Source organism: Schistocerca americana, chromosome 4 (assembly GCF_021461395.2).
Source record: "Schistocerca americana isolate TAMUIC-IGC-003095 chromosome 4, iqSchAmer2.1, whole genome shotgun sequence".
Classification (NCBI taxonomy): Eukaryota; Metazoa; Arthropoda; class Insecta; order Orthoptera; family Acrididae; genus Schistocerca; species Schistocerca americana.
The window spans coordinates 825998586-826014782 of record NC_060122.1 but is presented as its reverse complement, the minus strand read 5'-3'; the positions used below and the strand labels follow the sequence as shown (position 1 = coordinate 826014782).

The following is a 16197-nucleotide window of genomic DNA, read 5'->3' as shown; positions in this document are numbered from 1 at the left end:
CAGTTCAGAACACAGTATATGAGCCACGATTACTGAGTGGCAAATTGCTTAGAGTTCAGAATGACCACACTGTGGCTTCACTACAGTCACTAGGAAACACAAGTTGGTAGACACTTGCTGACACAGTTCTCGCAGCGTTGGCACGTGGGCACAGTTCACTGGAGACGGAAGTCTCTTCACGGGCTGTGTCATGAAGAGTAGGCAGCGCGACGACGTCACTGCGACAGGAGCTTCCTGGAAGTCTGCAGGATCCGACCTCGGACAGAATTTCTCTGCTGGCCTCTGGCGGTGCTATGTCAGGGCAGAGGCGCGGCGGTGGACCTCAGAACTACAGGGCACACATCTTCATCGTAGCCTCCCATTGGCACCTCGTGGTACCGCTTTGCTGTGCAGTATCTCTGCACTGGTCGATACTTCCTGCGCCACTCTCGATACTTGACGTCACCAATACTTTTTTTCTAGAGAAAAGTTAATGGTAAATTCTCAGTGTGTATATAAGTTGAACACATGCCTCACCCAATAAGCTTAGTACTTATTTCTCAGAGCACACCCTTCCATCACAAATATTGTTAGAACCTTGGCACAAAGTCATCCCATAAGGGGACTGGAGTGACTTTGTGCCATTGTCTTGTGGTTGGATTCTTCATTTCTAAACAGTGACTGACCTAATGCCTACCACATACAATGAAACTTTGTGACGATAAAAAGTAAAAGCTCCAAATAATTATATATTTAATGAGTATTTAATGTATTATTAAAAAATTTTCAGGACTTTACAAACTTACTGGTCCCAAATTTTTTAAACTCAGGAATACAAAAGAAGGATGATACTCTGTGCCCACGTCAATCAAGCACGATTTTACAGTGGCCAGTAAATCCAGTAATGAAAATGGGGAACCATAATCACATATTTTCACAGAATGTGCAGCAAACACATCCTCCTCTTCTTTGCTAAATATAGTTTGTGCACTCACTGGTGCATGATGGGTCCCATGCAGTTTCTTCATGAGGGTATTCTAGTGAATACCACATTTCTTAGCTGCTGCACGAATTGAGATTTCCTCTCACGAATTTCTTCAAGCACATTCTCCCACAAATCGTCAGTCTAGTTGGTGAAAGGATGACAATACGTCCTTGACATCTTCTACAACAGTATCGCCTGCAGAAAATTAGTATTTCGAATACTGGAACAACATATTGAAAAGCCACCCAGACCCTTAACGAAGTCGTGGCACCAAGTCATCCCCGCATTCTTCAGCTTTTAAGCATCAGTGAGACAACATCCATGTGGTAGCAGCAGACTAATGAATAATGCAGCAAAACGTTATACTAACCGGAGTTTCCTAATACTATTCCTTCCATGACACACAACGGAAAGTTTCTGACAAACAGGGGAAACACTCAGATTGCTGCAGATAGTTTCGTGGGACAGTCGCAAGTAGGACTTAAACAAGGAAACACCTGTGAATGGCGGCACTATCCATTAAATTTCAGGCACTTGAGGTCTCCTGGTCGAGACATTCCAAACCGCCAGGACGCATTCCTTGTGCAGGTGGCACAAAGTCAACAGGGCTGCACAAACACACCCTGGTTTAAGGTACGATTTCAGTGTAACTGCATGAAGCACCGGGGACTAACGCCGTTTACATTCCGCATATAAGGCAAGCTTACGCCGTGGGTGTGTCATTGTTAAATAGCATTTGGATCTTCGTTGTGAGACTAGGGCATTATGCCTTGAGCAAGAAGAACAAACGTCTACAGATATCGGCACATGTCGGAATTCGACAGTGTCTGGATTGTACCCTGCCAAGACTGCAATATAAGTTTTTACAGTATTGCATCTCACGTCGGTCGCGATCCCGCAACTGTCGTGTCGCCACAGAATCAATGGCTTCAGGACTTTGTACTCAGCGCCATACAGGACGATCCCATGCGACTAGCGCCCGAGAGGACAAAAAAATTGTTCCCTCTGCCAAGAGGATCGCACAGCCACGCGACATACCTGCCTGTCGGCATCAAGGTGGGTGTCTACATGGACACTGTGATAGAACATCTGGAGCAGCGAGAACTGTGGGAGTGGCAATTATTGCTGCCGCATCCCTCAGTATGGGAGTAGATGGAAGTGCAGCAACAGTGGTGTTCTTAACAACAGTGCCGAGCACACGAGTGGCATCTCCTAGTCTTTTCGTACGAATCCCGTTTTGCGTACAGTATAGCAATGGATGTGGACGTGTGTGGAGGCTCTGAAGAGAAGTAACGTTTCCAGATTGCTTTCTTCACTGTCGTATGGGCCCAGCACCAAGTGCGGTGGTACTGTGTGCTGTTGGGTACACAATACAATCACCTCTGGCTCGTATAGCCGGTACTTTGCACAGCATCCATTACATTTTTTATGTGTTAAGTCTGGCGGCTCTGCCCTGTCTTTGAGTGTTAGTCACATTACCTTTCAAGAAGATAATGCAAGACTGCATCTTGCCAATACTGTTTTGACGTATCTAGATACAGAACATGTTTGAGTGTTGTCCTCGTCAACACATTCTCAAGACCTGTCATCCACTGGAAACATTGTCTTGTGGGTTTCCAAGATACTCCCATGTCACCACATGCCAAACACCGTGGTTGATGAACTCTGGCAATGAGTTGAAGCACTTGTCGTCCCATGGAATATAACAACACAGAGATTCTGACATGCACTTCCAGCTGCTGGGCTAGTTGAAACTGAATCACTGCGTGAGCTTATAAATAGAGATGAAGGTTTTTTCTTTAATTCTGTGTGCAGTCCTGCTCTCTCCCTTGTTAAAAAATAGAGGGACAGAGTTACTGTTACCTCAGCTGTTTATTAATACACACTTTGGTGTCGGACACCTTTGATTGTGTGGTGTCACTAGTGTTTACAGTGTGTGCGTTTGTTGTCTTTCCGAAATTGCTCTCCAGACGGAGGTTTTAAATTCCCTTGCTTTCTTCACTGTCGTATGGGCCCAGCACCAAGTGCGGTGGTACTGTGTGCTGTTGGGTACTCAATACAATCACCTCTAACAACTCAAATTCTCTTCCGCTCCACTGAGCCAGAAATCGGACAGTTGTGGCTGATTAACAAAGCTTTCGCCAGTTTGGGCTTTGCCTTTCGCCTCTGGAAATGTTGGTGTCTTCGACGATGTCTCGCAGCTGCATTCCAATAAGGTATCCGAACATCGTATACTCTGGGAGAAACACAGGTCTCACAGTGTGCACAGTGTGGTTCCCCTGCCCTGCTGACGTGGTTTTATACAACCCGCAGTTCCATGTCTCTCGTTTAGAAATGAAATGCGCAAACTATTAGCCCTAGAAAAACAATTAACAGGACGTTTTTGTAGTGAATTTAATGTACATAAAATTTGTGCTGGGGTACATTCTCGATAGAGATCATACTGTAGTTTCCGAGTTATTCAAGAAAAACGTACAAAAGTAACCACCAGACGCTCCCCCAACCCCACAATCATCTCTCACCAGTCAGAACTTCACTCTGTCCTATCATTGTACAAGACTGTCTGATCATACGAACTATTCCAGATATTGGACCTTCTTGTACCTACTGAATGGGCTACTACGCCACCAGCACAGTCGGCTATTTCATTGACATTATCAATTTAAACGTGTCCGACTTTCGTAAGCTTTACGCTAAAAATAATTACGCTGACAGTTCAATCCAAATTTAACCCTTAAAACACGGTAGTTTTTGTGTCAGAAGGCCTCACGAACACAATGATGTAGTTTTATATTTTATGCTTTTGAAATTCACAAGATTGTTAGGTGAAATTTACACAAAAATCGATTTTACAATTTGTAACTGCTCTACTGAGCTGGTGGCATAATAAGGCCAGTTGGAAACTAGCCACGCGTTTCCTATCGTCCGACCCTTAACTGATATACAGGCGGTAAAATCGTTATACTATGCGAACCTCACCCAAGTGGGTTTGTACTGAAGAGCGAAATGCAATATTATATGGCCCTGGTATAAGTCCTACGTGGGGTGACTAGCCTCTCATATAATTTATTCATCACGGTAATTGATCAAAATTCCCCTCCAAAAATGACGATGGGAAAGAATTCCGGTGAGGGCGACTGTTTAAAAGTTAAACGCCGTCCTAAAAAATTACAATCACACTTATTTTCTTTTAACGAAACACAAAATTGATTATTAATTTATACAAAGAACAATTGGGTATACGAACATAAACCAAACTTGTAAATAGTCCTCACCTGATAGTGGTGTTGGCAAGAACCTAGTACAAACGGCACTAAATGAGATCTAGCGTGGTTCTCTGCTACGAAAAGGGGGAGCAAAGAGAACAGATGACATGTATATTCTCGACAAATATATGGGTAATCAGATACGGTAGCTAAGGAGGCAAAGTGTTTTACGGACGCAATCGTTGAGAAACTTCATTTCGAATTTTGGGTGGCTGCAAAATCAACTGAAACCTTGGATGCAGGAGCTGCGTGTATTACCGACAGACAGTACGGCGTGCTGATGACGGCTGCCACTCGTGGTCGGCTGCACTGCATGGCTGGAGACCGATGGAAGCGCGAAAAAAGCTCCTAAGTGTGTGTCCTGGTGGCCAGACAAGTAAAACTCAGAATGAAATTACTTATTGTGAAGGGCGGCAAACTGCACGGCCGACCCCTGCGATGGTCAAGAACAAACAACTCAAATTCTCTTCCACTCCACTGAGCTATAAATCGGACAGTTGTGGCTGATTAACAAAGCTTTCGCCAGTTTGGATTTACAACAATTTCTTCAAGGCTCCCACTACCATACTCCATCAACTTAGAGTCCAGTACCATTGCTTCCTATCAATTCCCGACTGTGACTGCAAACGTGCGCTGACGTAACAGACGAGCAGTCAGTCACAGTCTCCTCCACCAGGGCATTGCCCGGGAAGTTTTCCAGCGACAGGCGCCAACAGAAAATGATAAGTGCTATGTGAGGTGGCGTTCTGTTGGCTATCCCGCGGAGCTCGGAGACCATTTCTCCGAAACGTCCCAAACAATAGCACAGCTGTGGTGCGGAGCTGGCGCGTTCCTGACCGAAACATGAAGATTTCGCAGGGAAACTGCCTCCTGTAAAAATAGTGGGCGTCTGTCACCCTGGTCCGTAAGATTCGATATCAAAATAGAAAACCGCCAGCCATGGGATGGTCCTCTGTCTGCAGTTCGCAGTGATCGGATGTGCCGCACACTTTCTGACAGTTTGTTGATATTGTGAGCGGCTGGCCTTCTCTCAGGACAAACGTTTCCGTTTGTCTCCAGCGTCAAATGAAAAGAATTCTGATATGCATCCACCTTACTGCCTGTTATGTTCATACCTGTACATAGCATCTGACACCTACTTTCCAAGACAGTATAATAAAAGTCAAACCAAGCTTCGTCTCAACAGGCTCTGAACAGGCCTTGGAAGGCCCATTGGGACCGACCGACCGCCGTGTCATCCTCAGACGATAGGTGTCACAGGATGCCGATGTGGAAGGGCATGTGGTCAGCACACTGCTCTCCCAACCATTGCCAGTTTTTGGCGACCAGAGCCGCTACTTCTCACTCAGTCAAGTGGCTCCTCAATTTGCCTCACATGGGCTCAGGGCGCCCTGCTCGCCAGCAGCGCTCGACTGACTGGATGGTCACCCATCCAAGTGCTGGCTAAGCCCGACAGCGCTTAATTTGTGACCTGGCGGGAAGCAGTGTTAGCACTGTGGAAAGGCTGTTGGCCTCACAGTGTAATAGGGTTGCAAAACGACATTAATGGTGGTATGTAAATGCAGATTTTGGAAATGTAAGATAGGTGGCTATGATACCTCTTAATAAGTGTATGAAGGGCCCACAGGACCTGTTGTTCCCACACCCAATGAGGACCAAGAAAGATTATATATGTAAAATAATTCGTGCGGTTGCAAATATTTGTGAAGTAGTAGGCAGGGGTGCCACGCACAAAACACTAGAAATGCAGGCCAGTAGGTACTGAATGTGGAAATGGTGTTGTTTCTGAAGGTCACTTTTGTACGTTTTTCTGGAATAACTCGAAAGCTAGGCCTCTATCGAAAACTTATTCCTGTGCGAGATTTAAGTACACTAATTTTCCTACAAAAAAGTTTTTCATTTTTTCATAGAACTAATAGTGTGCATGTAGTGAGTGAGAGGATATTAAATTCTCTTTTGTAGTTTTTTAAGGGCGGACATAAGACTGCGGGTTGCATAAAACGACATCGGTAGGAGGAGCTGTAACAAGCTTTATGTCTAGAGGCTCGTGGGGCACAAATTAACCATACTACATTCAGCCAGAATTTGACAATCAGACCGCTTAGAGATATACAATCATCTTTACACATCATTTCATGTTTTCTTGCTGACACCGCCAAAAAATTATGGGAGGGAAAGGGCTTGTCGCTTACTACATTTTCACTGTTCGTACAGTGAAACTTCAGCGTCAGGCACGTCTCAGTTTAGTGCTCTTTACTATTGACTCTCTTCTCAACACATTTTGCATTCAGTATCCATAGGAAACACTAATGTATCAACAAAATAATGTTAGTTTGCGATACATCGTCTGGGAAATGCGATGTCACAAACATTCAGACATGGGAAAGGACTCTTTTCTTAAAGTGGAGCGCAAATTACCCACACTACACTGATCCATTGTTTGATAAAAAGAGCACTTAAGGACTTCCAACAAACTGTAAACATAAACTAACTTCAACCATAAAAGTTTTACACGCTTAAGGTCGTGTGCTTAACACATTAACTGATTGGACTCTTCAAGCTGTCTTAAGAACGGGAGTCCGATTCTGTAAAGAATCGGGAGTGGTTTTATTGGTTACCTGAAACATCGATGTATAATCAAAAACCAAACATCACCAAACCGGTAACCGCCGCCGTCATTTTGTGTCCCACAGGCGAGGGACGGGCCGGACGCCCAGTTCGATCAGCTGTGCGAGAAGTGGGGCACGGCGGGCCGGTCGCTGCACTGGCTATCCTGGCAGGACGGCGGCACGTGGCGGTGGGAGCGCAGCGTGGGCGACACGTGGGCGCTGCGCGGACACCTGGCGGGCGGCGGCTGGAGCGCAGAGTGGGCGCGGGACGCGCTGGAGGCGGCGCCGGGGGAGCGCGCCGTCGTGCTGGAGGGGCCGCCCGGCATCGGCAAGAGCACGCTGCTGGCGCACCTCGCCGCCGCCGCCAAGCGCCGCCTGCCGCACGCGCTCGTGGTGGTCGTCGAGCTGGGCAGGTAGGCAACCCCACCTACCGTAGATCGCCACAGCCTACCGCAGCTCGCAACAGCCTACCGTAGCCCGCCGCTGCCTACCGTAGCCCACCTCTGCCTACCGTAGCCTACGAGCAGGGGCCAGGAGGGCAGGCGCACTCACTGCTCTGCGGCAAGCATTTTCATTTTGTTTCGTCCGTATGTGTTACCAGTGACTGTCGAAATACAATTGAATTAATGTATGTGGTTGGTCGGGTGGCACCTGTGGAAGCGATGACATTACACTGCGTTCACAGTCCCACCGACAAAGATTGTCAGACACCGTCGCCCGATAATGTTGGCCGACAGCTTGGTTACAGTGCGTCCTATCTCCTTTGTCAGTTTCTGGCGGGGTCAAGGAGGCTAGCTTACGATAGATTAGCTTAATTGGGTTAGGTAAGGTTAAAAACGATTCTAAACTGCTGTAAAAGAAATTACTACAGGCTCTTAGAGATTTCCATTCCACTCAAGATTTATTGTTACAAAAGTGTATGTGGAGCACATGAAATGATTACACTTACAGATCAGTAGGACAGGCGGTTGGGTTGGGTTGTTTGGGGGAAGGAAGTCGGCCATGCACTTTAAAAGGAACCATCCCGGCACTTGCCTGGAGCGATTTACCTGAATCAAGGAAAACCTAAATCAGGATGGCCGGACGCGAGATTGAACCGTCGTCCTCCCGAATGCGAGTCCAGTGTGCTAACAACTGCACCACCTCTCTCGGTGACAGGCGGTCCTGAGGTACCAGGTGTCAACCCATGCTGAAATACCCATACTAGTACGGCCTGCAGCAATGTAGGCACTGACTCTGGCATGCAATCGACTGTACGGATGGCGAATACTGTTCTGGGATACGTTATGCCACTGCTGCTCGATGTGTTCATGCAGTTATGTAAGAGCTGTCGGCTGAAGGGTCGCACAAGTCACTAATTGTCCCACCATATCCCAAACGTGCTCGATTTGAGGTCTGGAGATCGTGCTGGCCAGGGAAGGTGCTGCACATCTTGCAGAGCACGTTGAGGTTCAGAGGTAGTATGTGGGCGAGCATTATCCTGTTGGAACAACACATCACCTCCCTGTAGCAACAATGGTGAAAGTATGGGTCTAACAACATTCTGCATGTACCGGGTGCTGGTGAAATGAGACCTGTAGTGTATCACAGACCAGACCAAAAGGGATGGGGTGGGGCCAGTGGGTCTTAGACGAAAGCACCTTACGGGACAATGTTCACCAGATATACATCGTACACACAAATGACCGTCACTTGCGTGCAGGCAGAATCTGCTTTCACTGTTGAAGACCACGGCGTTTCTTGGGGTTTCTGTTACTGATGTATACACTACAGAACTCAGCACAGAATTAAACAGTAAGTAATAGAAAACGAAACGATCATCTTCTAGGCTCAGATACACTTCTTCTATGTAGCAAATCAAGGAGTCACATCAATAAAGATTTCACATTTACCTTGGTTGGCTTCATCAACTCACAAACAACACTTGACACCTTGCACCATACCCTAGATCTTGGGTTACGCTACAGCTCAATCTGTTGCCACATCTTAATCTTCACTTCCACATTCGTTGGTTTCGCCAACTCATAACCAAACTGTCATCTTCCAGCCTAACCCAGACCTGGCAGCAAGATTTCATTTTCAAATTTGTTTGCTTCGTCGCCTCACGATCAGACTGTTATCTTCCAACATGTGCTGCAGATCAATCTGTCACCTCAACCTATATTTCACTTCCACGTTTGTTGGCTGTGATAACACGCAACCGTATTGTCACATCCAGCCTAACTTATACCGAGCGAGGTGGCGCAGTGGCTAGCACACTGGACTCGCATTCGGGAGGACGACGGTTCAATCCCGCGTCTGGCTATCCTGATTTAGGTTTTCCGTGACTTCCCTAAATCACTCCAGCCAATGCCGGGATGGTTCCTTTGAAAGGGCATGGCCGACTTCCTTCCCTGTCCTTCCCTAATCCGATTAGACCGATGATCTCGCTGTGTGGTATCCTCCCTGAAACAACCCAACCCAACCCCCCTAACTTATAAATTTGGCTACGCTACAAACCAGTCTGTCACCACAACATAGATTCCGCCTTAGAGGGGAAATCATTAGTAGCATTTCAATAAAGACAGTGCGAAAAAATCGGCATAAAGACTTGGGTAGTAAAGAGCTATTCATTAGTTATCACATACTATCCTGTCGTTGGTTGGCTCCAACTCGACGCAGATAAGCATTATTACTAAACTTTGCTCCATTTGATGAACGAACACAGTGCGTGGATGCCCCTTCGTAAAATTTGGCTGCCATCTTCTTCTGTGGAATACTTTTGTTAATTAGACAAAGTAAAGCTCTCGTCAACCCAAAAGTTGATTTGAAAGCGATATTAATAATGACCACAGTGCTTTAGTATGGATGGTCGATTCGGAGGTGCTACGTCTTTGCTTCCCTCCAATCTTTCAACTGCCACACCCAACCAGTTGTAGATTAACATACTGTTTAACAGGGGTAGAAAGGATGCTTTTGTTGTGCTCTTCAATTTGAAGACTGGTTTGATGCCGTTCTCTATGCTAGTCTGCTCTGTCTGTGCAAGACTCTCCATCTCTGCATAACAACTGCAACTTACATCCTTCTGAGTCTGCTCACTGTAATCACAGTTTGGTCTCCCTCAAGAACTGCTATCACCCACTTTACTCCAGAACCAAACTGATGATTCCTTGATCCGTCAGGGATTGTCCTATTAATCGATCCCTTCTTTTGGCAAATTGAACCATAAATATACTTTTTCCTCAGTTTGGTTTAGTACCTTCACCATAGTAATTTGGTCCACCCACCTAATTTCAGCACTCATCTGTTGCAACAGATTTCAAAAGATTCTATTCTGTTCTTGTCTGAAGGACTTATCCTACGTGTTTCAGTTCTTACTATTAGCCAGTCTACATTTATATCCTCTGTATTAGGTCATCATCAAGTTATTTTGCTGTACTACTTTCAGTATCTCATTTCCTAATATAATTCTCACAACACTGCCCAATTTAATTCCACTACAGTTCACCCCTGTCTTACATTTGTTGTGTTCACCTTACAGTCTTTTTCAAAATACACTCCAAATCGTTCAACTGATCCTCCAAATCGTTTGCCGCCGCTGGCAGAATTACAACGTCAGTGGCAAATCGCAAACTTTTCATTTATTCTCTCTGAAATTTAAATAACTCCTTTCTCAGTTACTGTTTGCCTCGCATGTCCTTCAACCCTTACAACTGCAGTTTGGTTTCTGTAGAAGCTGTCAGTGACAATCGGATCCCTGTATCCTGAGACGGCGAAAGTCATGGGATAGCGATATGCACATACACACATGGTGCTACTGTCGCGTACACTAGGTATAAAAGGGCAGTGCATTGGCGGAGCTGTCACCTGTACTCAGGTGATTCGTGCGAAAAGGTTTCCGACGTGATTATCACCGCACGACAGGAATTAACAGACTTTGAAGGCCGAATGCTAGTTGGAGCTAGACGCATAGGACATTCCATTTCGGAAATCGTTGGGGAATTCAGTATTCCGAGATCCACATTGTCAAGAGCGTCCCGAGAATATCACATTTCGGGCGTTGCCTGTCACCACGAACAATGCAATGGCGAACAGCCCTCACTAAACGACCGCGAGCAGCGGTGTTTACATAGAGTTGTCAGTGCTAACAGACAAGCAACACTGCGTGAAACAACCGCAGGAATCAGTGTGCGACGTACGACGAACGTATCCGTTAGCACAGTGCGGCGAAATTTGGCGTTAATCGGCTATGGCAGCAGACAACCGACGCGTGTGCCTTTGCTAACAGCTCGAGATCGACTGCATCGCCTTTCCTGGTCTTCTGACCACATCAGTTGTACCCTAGACTGGAAAACCGAGGCATGGTCTGATGAATCGCGATTTCAGTTGGTGAGAACTGATGGTAGAGTTCGACCCCACGAAGCCATGAACCCAAGTTCTCAACGAGGCATTGTCCAAGCTGGTGGTGGCTCCATAGTGGTGGGGGCTCAGTATACGTGAATTATTGACTGAATGCACCTTGTCATCTGCCACAGTTGTTCGTGATTGCTTTGTAGAACGTTCGGGACAATGCGAGTGGATGATGTGGCCCTCAAGATAGTCCAACATGAATCCCATCAAACAGTTGTGGTACGTAATGGAGACGTCAGTTTGTGCATAAGATACTCCACAAGAGGCACTTCGGCAATTATGGACGTCTATAGCGGCAACATGGCTCAATTTTTCTGCAGGGGACTTCCAACGACTTATTTCCACGCCATGTCGACTTGCTGCACTACACTGGGGAAAAGAAGATCCGATATGATATTAGGAGGTATCCCATGACTTTTGTCGCCTCAGTGTATTTTATGCTAACGTCTAAACTGCAAAGCGGTAGTCCAGTCGACATTGAAGGAAAGCTTTCTCTAAATCTACAAATACTACGTGTAAGGGCCAAAGAAAGTGGCATACCTGCCTAATATCAAGCAGGGCCCCCGCGAGCACACAGAAGTGTCGCAACATTATGTGGCATGGACTTGACCAATGTCTGCAGTACTGCTGGAGGGAACTGACACCATGAATCCTGCAGGCCTGTCCATAATTCCGTAAGAGTACGAGGGGGTGGAGATCCCTTCTGAGCAGCACGTTGCAAGGCATCCCAGATATGCTCAACAATGTTCATGTCCAGGGAGTTTGGTGGGCAGTGGAAGTGTTTAAACTCAGAAGAGTGCTCCTCTGAAGCCACTCTGTAGCAATTCTGGACGTATGAGGTGTCGCATTGTTCTCCTGGAATTGCTGAAGTTCGTCGGAATGCACAGAGGACATGAATGGATGCAGATGGTCAGACAGCATACTTACGTGTCACCTGTCAGAGGTGTACCTATACGTATCACGGGTCCCATATCACTGCAACTGCAGACGCCCCACTCCTTTAGAGAGTGTCCAGCAGCTTGAATAGTCCCCCGCTGACATGCAGGGTCCCTGGGTTCATGAGGTTGTCTTCATGCCCATGCATGTCCATCTGCTTGATGCAATTTGAAACGAGACTTGTCTGACCAGCAACATGTTTCCAGTCGTCAGTAGTCCAATGTCGGTGTTGAGGTCCCAGGTGAAGCATAAGGCATTCATCAAGGGTAAACGAGTGGACCTCTGGTTCCAAAAGTCAATATCGATGATGTTTCGTTCAATGGTTTGTACGCCGACACTTGTTGATGGCCCAGAATTGAAATCTGCAGCAATTTGCCGAAGGTTGCACTTCTGTTATGTTGAACGATTATCTTCAGTCGTCATTGGTTCTGTTGTTACAGGAACTTTTTCCGGCCGCAGTCATGTCAGAGTTTTTATGCCTTACCGGATTCCTGATATTCACAGTACACTCGTGATATGGTCGTATGGGAAAATTCCCACTTCATCGCTACCTCGGAGATGCTTCCAGACTCTTGTTGTCTGATATATAGACGTTGCCGACCGCAGCGCCGTATTCTGCCTGTTTACATATCTCTGTATTTGAATATGCATGCCTATACCAGTTTCTTTGGCGCTTCAGTGTATTAAGGTATATTTGCCATTTGGAATGGTATACCATTGTGCTGTCAGAGTTCCTTCAGCACTTCGAGTAGTGACCTGAAGTCATACCTGATGGTTCCTCAGTCCATGATGCCAGCTGACTCTCCAAAAGATTGGAAGATTGAGATCTTTCCTAAGGTCGCTGACGGTAGCCATTTGGGGCAGCGCAGAAGCGTGGTCCATCACTGAACATAATGCGATGCCATTCAGCAGCAGTTCACGTTTCCCAGTCATCTCACCACTCCAGAGGCAGCCATTTTGTTGTGGTGTTAACAGCAGCCTACACTCTGTGTGGTAACTCCCTACTCAGTGATGTGTGGTGACGCAGAATGTTGCACGGTGTGCGCTACTTGTTCTCAGATGGCTTAGGAACATGTGGAGGGTTTACGAAGTGGATGGTGCAGAGTGCGGTGATCCTCCATTTTGTTGGTCAGGTGTGGTCGACTGGAACCTCAATGATGACTCTGCCTCGTCTCACGTTGTCATGCATTCCAGCATCAGGCCGCTGGCCCATCCGAGTGCCCCACAAATCCGATTATTGCATGATCAGACCTGCCAGCCAAATGGAGACCCACAATGAGGCCCCTCTGAAACGCTGTCAAGTGCTAATAACGCTGTCTCAAACAAGTACACGGCCTCTCTGTTTCCTTCACAGTGATCTCTCAACACGTGGGGCTGTACACGCTCCTTGTAATTTAGTGTTGTTACCACTCCTGGTAACAACACTAAACAAGAAAAACACTGATGCACTCTGGCGGCCATTGTGCCTAACAGAGAGAACTGCAACAGAAACCATATCCATATTCTGAGCGATTCACTTTTTTTTTGTCACACAGTGTAATTCATGTCAGTATTTTACAATAACGACTGATTAAACTATGGTTCAGAAGTATTCATAGCTGCCGGCACCTACTTTGTTTGCAATTGCAATTATTACTCTCCTTTCTCAATTCTGAGGGTATTTTTTGCATCATATTTCTTGCACGCCTGGTATAATATTTCTGTAATGCCTGGCTAGCCCAAGGATCTCAGCAGATCCATGGAACATCATCTACTGCAGGAGCCTTGTTTCTAGTACTTACATCTTTAATTGCTCTGTGGAATTCTTTTTGCAGTATTATGTCTCACACCTCACGTTCACCTACTTCCTCTTCTCTTTCTATAAGTTTGTTTCTCTTAAGTCCCTCTATGTATTCCTTCCACTTTTTAGATTTCCTTTCTTTATTTGCTACTGGATTGCTATATGTGTCCTTGATATTTATGCAACCGCTTAACTTTTTTCCAAATGTCTCTTTAATTTTCATCTTGCTCAGGCAGTTTGCATTTTATAAGTCTCATTTTTCAGAAATCCCTATTACCTTTTGCCTGCTTCATTTGCTGTATCTTATATTTTCCCCTCCCGTCAATTGAATTCAGCATCTCATGTGTAAGCCAAAAATTTCTACTAGATCTTGTTTTTCTACCTACGTGATCCTTTGCCATTTTGACTATTTCATCTCTTAAATCTGCCCATTGGACTCGAGTTGTGTTCGTTTCCCCTGCTTTAGTCCAACGACGCCAAATACCCCTTTTGAAACTCTCAACTACCTTTGTTTCTTTCAACTAATCTAGGCCATATCTTCTTAATTTCCTACCTTTTTACAATTTATTCAGTTCTGTTATGCAGTCTGTAGCGAATAAATTATGACCAGAGCCCACCTCTGCCCCTGAAAATATATTCAGTTTATAACCTAGAGTCAAAATCTCTGTCTTAGCACTATACAACCAATCTGAAACCTCCCAATGTCCCTAGGTCTGTTCCACGTACACAACATTCTTTCATGATTCTTAAACCAAGTGTTAGTGATGATTAAATTATGTTCTGCACAAATTTCTTGCAGGTAGATTCCTCTTTATTTCCTTTTCTGGCCCATGTCCTCCAAAAATTCTCCTCCTCTTCCTTTTGCTACTATCGAATTCAAGTCATCTGTCACAACTAGATTTTATCTCCTGTAGCTACCTAAGTAATTCCATTTATCTCGTGATACATTCTTTCAATTTCTGAATCAGCCGTTGAACAAGTTGGCATATAATCTGCTACTATAGTGATGTGTGTGGGCTTCATGTCTATCTTGGATATGATAATGTGTTCATTATGCTGTTCATAGTACGTTACCCAATTACAATAGGATACCTATGGTGAGCCCTGCCCACTTTGCACTTAAATGACCTTGAAGTGTGCAAGTGTCAGTATGGGTTCCCTACATGAAGGGGCAGGGGCTTTGACCTTGAATCCATTACGTCTTCAAGATGGCGCTGCCATATCAGTGAGTTCGTCCTTGCACAGTGATGACAACAATCTAGACTCTCTCCCTACGCCCCTCTTAAGCTAATCACAGGCTAATATTAAAATAAAGCAGCCAATCAAAATGCAAGATGGCAGGATAAACCCAGAGTTGCTAGTGGGAACCTAAAAGGCTATCCCCCCCTCCAGCCAATGACAGTTTAGTATTAGAATGAGGCAGCCAGTTAGAATTTGGTTTCAATAAGCAAATAAGTAAAATAGATTAAAAAATCCAGCAAGTCCAGTTCAGGTTTGTACTCCCACCCCCTCTTCAGCTAGTCTCCGTGGAAAAATTAAAATAATGCATAAAAGTGGTGCCAAATTAAAAAATAAGCTGTATAAAATTACAGAAGCTTCATCAGAATATCCAAGATACACATTATATGCATGAAAGTCAAAGATATATGCATACACGTGCAACCCTCTGCATTTCATCAGGGTAATATCATTATAACGCTTAGAAACGGTTTCAGGTTGCACTATATCCTGAATTATGTTCGAGAAGATAAAAGACATTTGCATACACCTGCATAGTTGTATTTAACTAGCGTAATATTATTACTATGAAGCATAAAAATGGAAGTGAAAGATGTGTGTCTCTGAATTGCATGCACACCACAGACACACACACACACACACACACACACACACACACACACACACACACACACACACACACAGTGCATAATATACCACCTCTGTGAATACTGTACTCTCTTGTCATTTACATTTCATCTCACGTAAGTGTAGCCACAAAATATTTCCACATCTGCTCTTTGTAATTTATTACGGAAGGAATGATAGGTCGAGTGGAACAGAATGTTATAGATACTAATTTACTATTAAGTATTTATAGTGAACTTTTATGCTGTAACACATTGAAAATGTACGAATTTAACGCACATTTCATTTCATCTTCAGCTCTTTCTAGAACATCATCTATTTCAAGCAGCAGGTGTTTACAGTTTGAGTAAATATTAGAGACAACTCCAATAGACAACCAAGTCTTGA

At 45.1% G+C, this 16197-nt stretch overlaps 1 protein-coding gene across 1 annotated transcript in view; it reads left to right on the top strand.

The window, feature by feature from the left end:
- Nucleotides 1-16197, top strand: part of LOC124613835 — a 347299-nt gene that overhangs the window by 199044 nt on the left and 132058 nt on the right. Inside the window, exon 10 of the mRNA XM_047142557.1 lies at nucleotides 6924-7252. Coding sequence (XP_046998513.1) covers nucleotides 6924-7252 — 329 coding nt within the window. The remainder of the gene's footprint in view (nucleotides 1-6923; nucleotides 7253-16197) is intronic.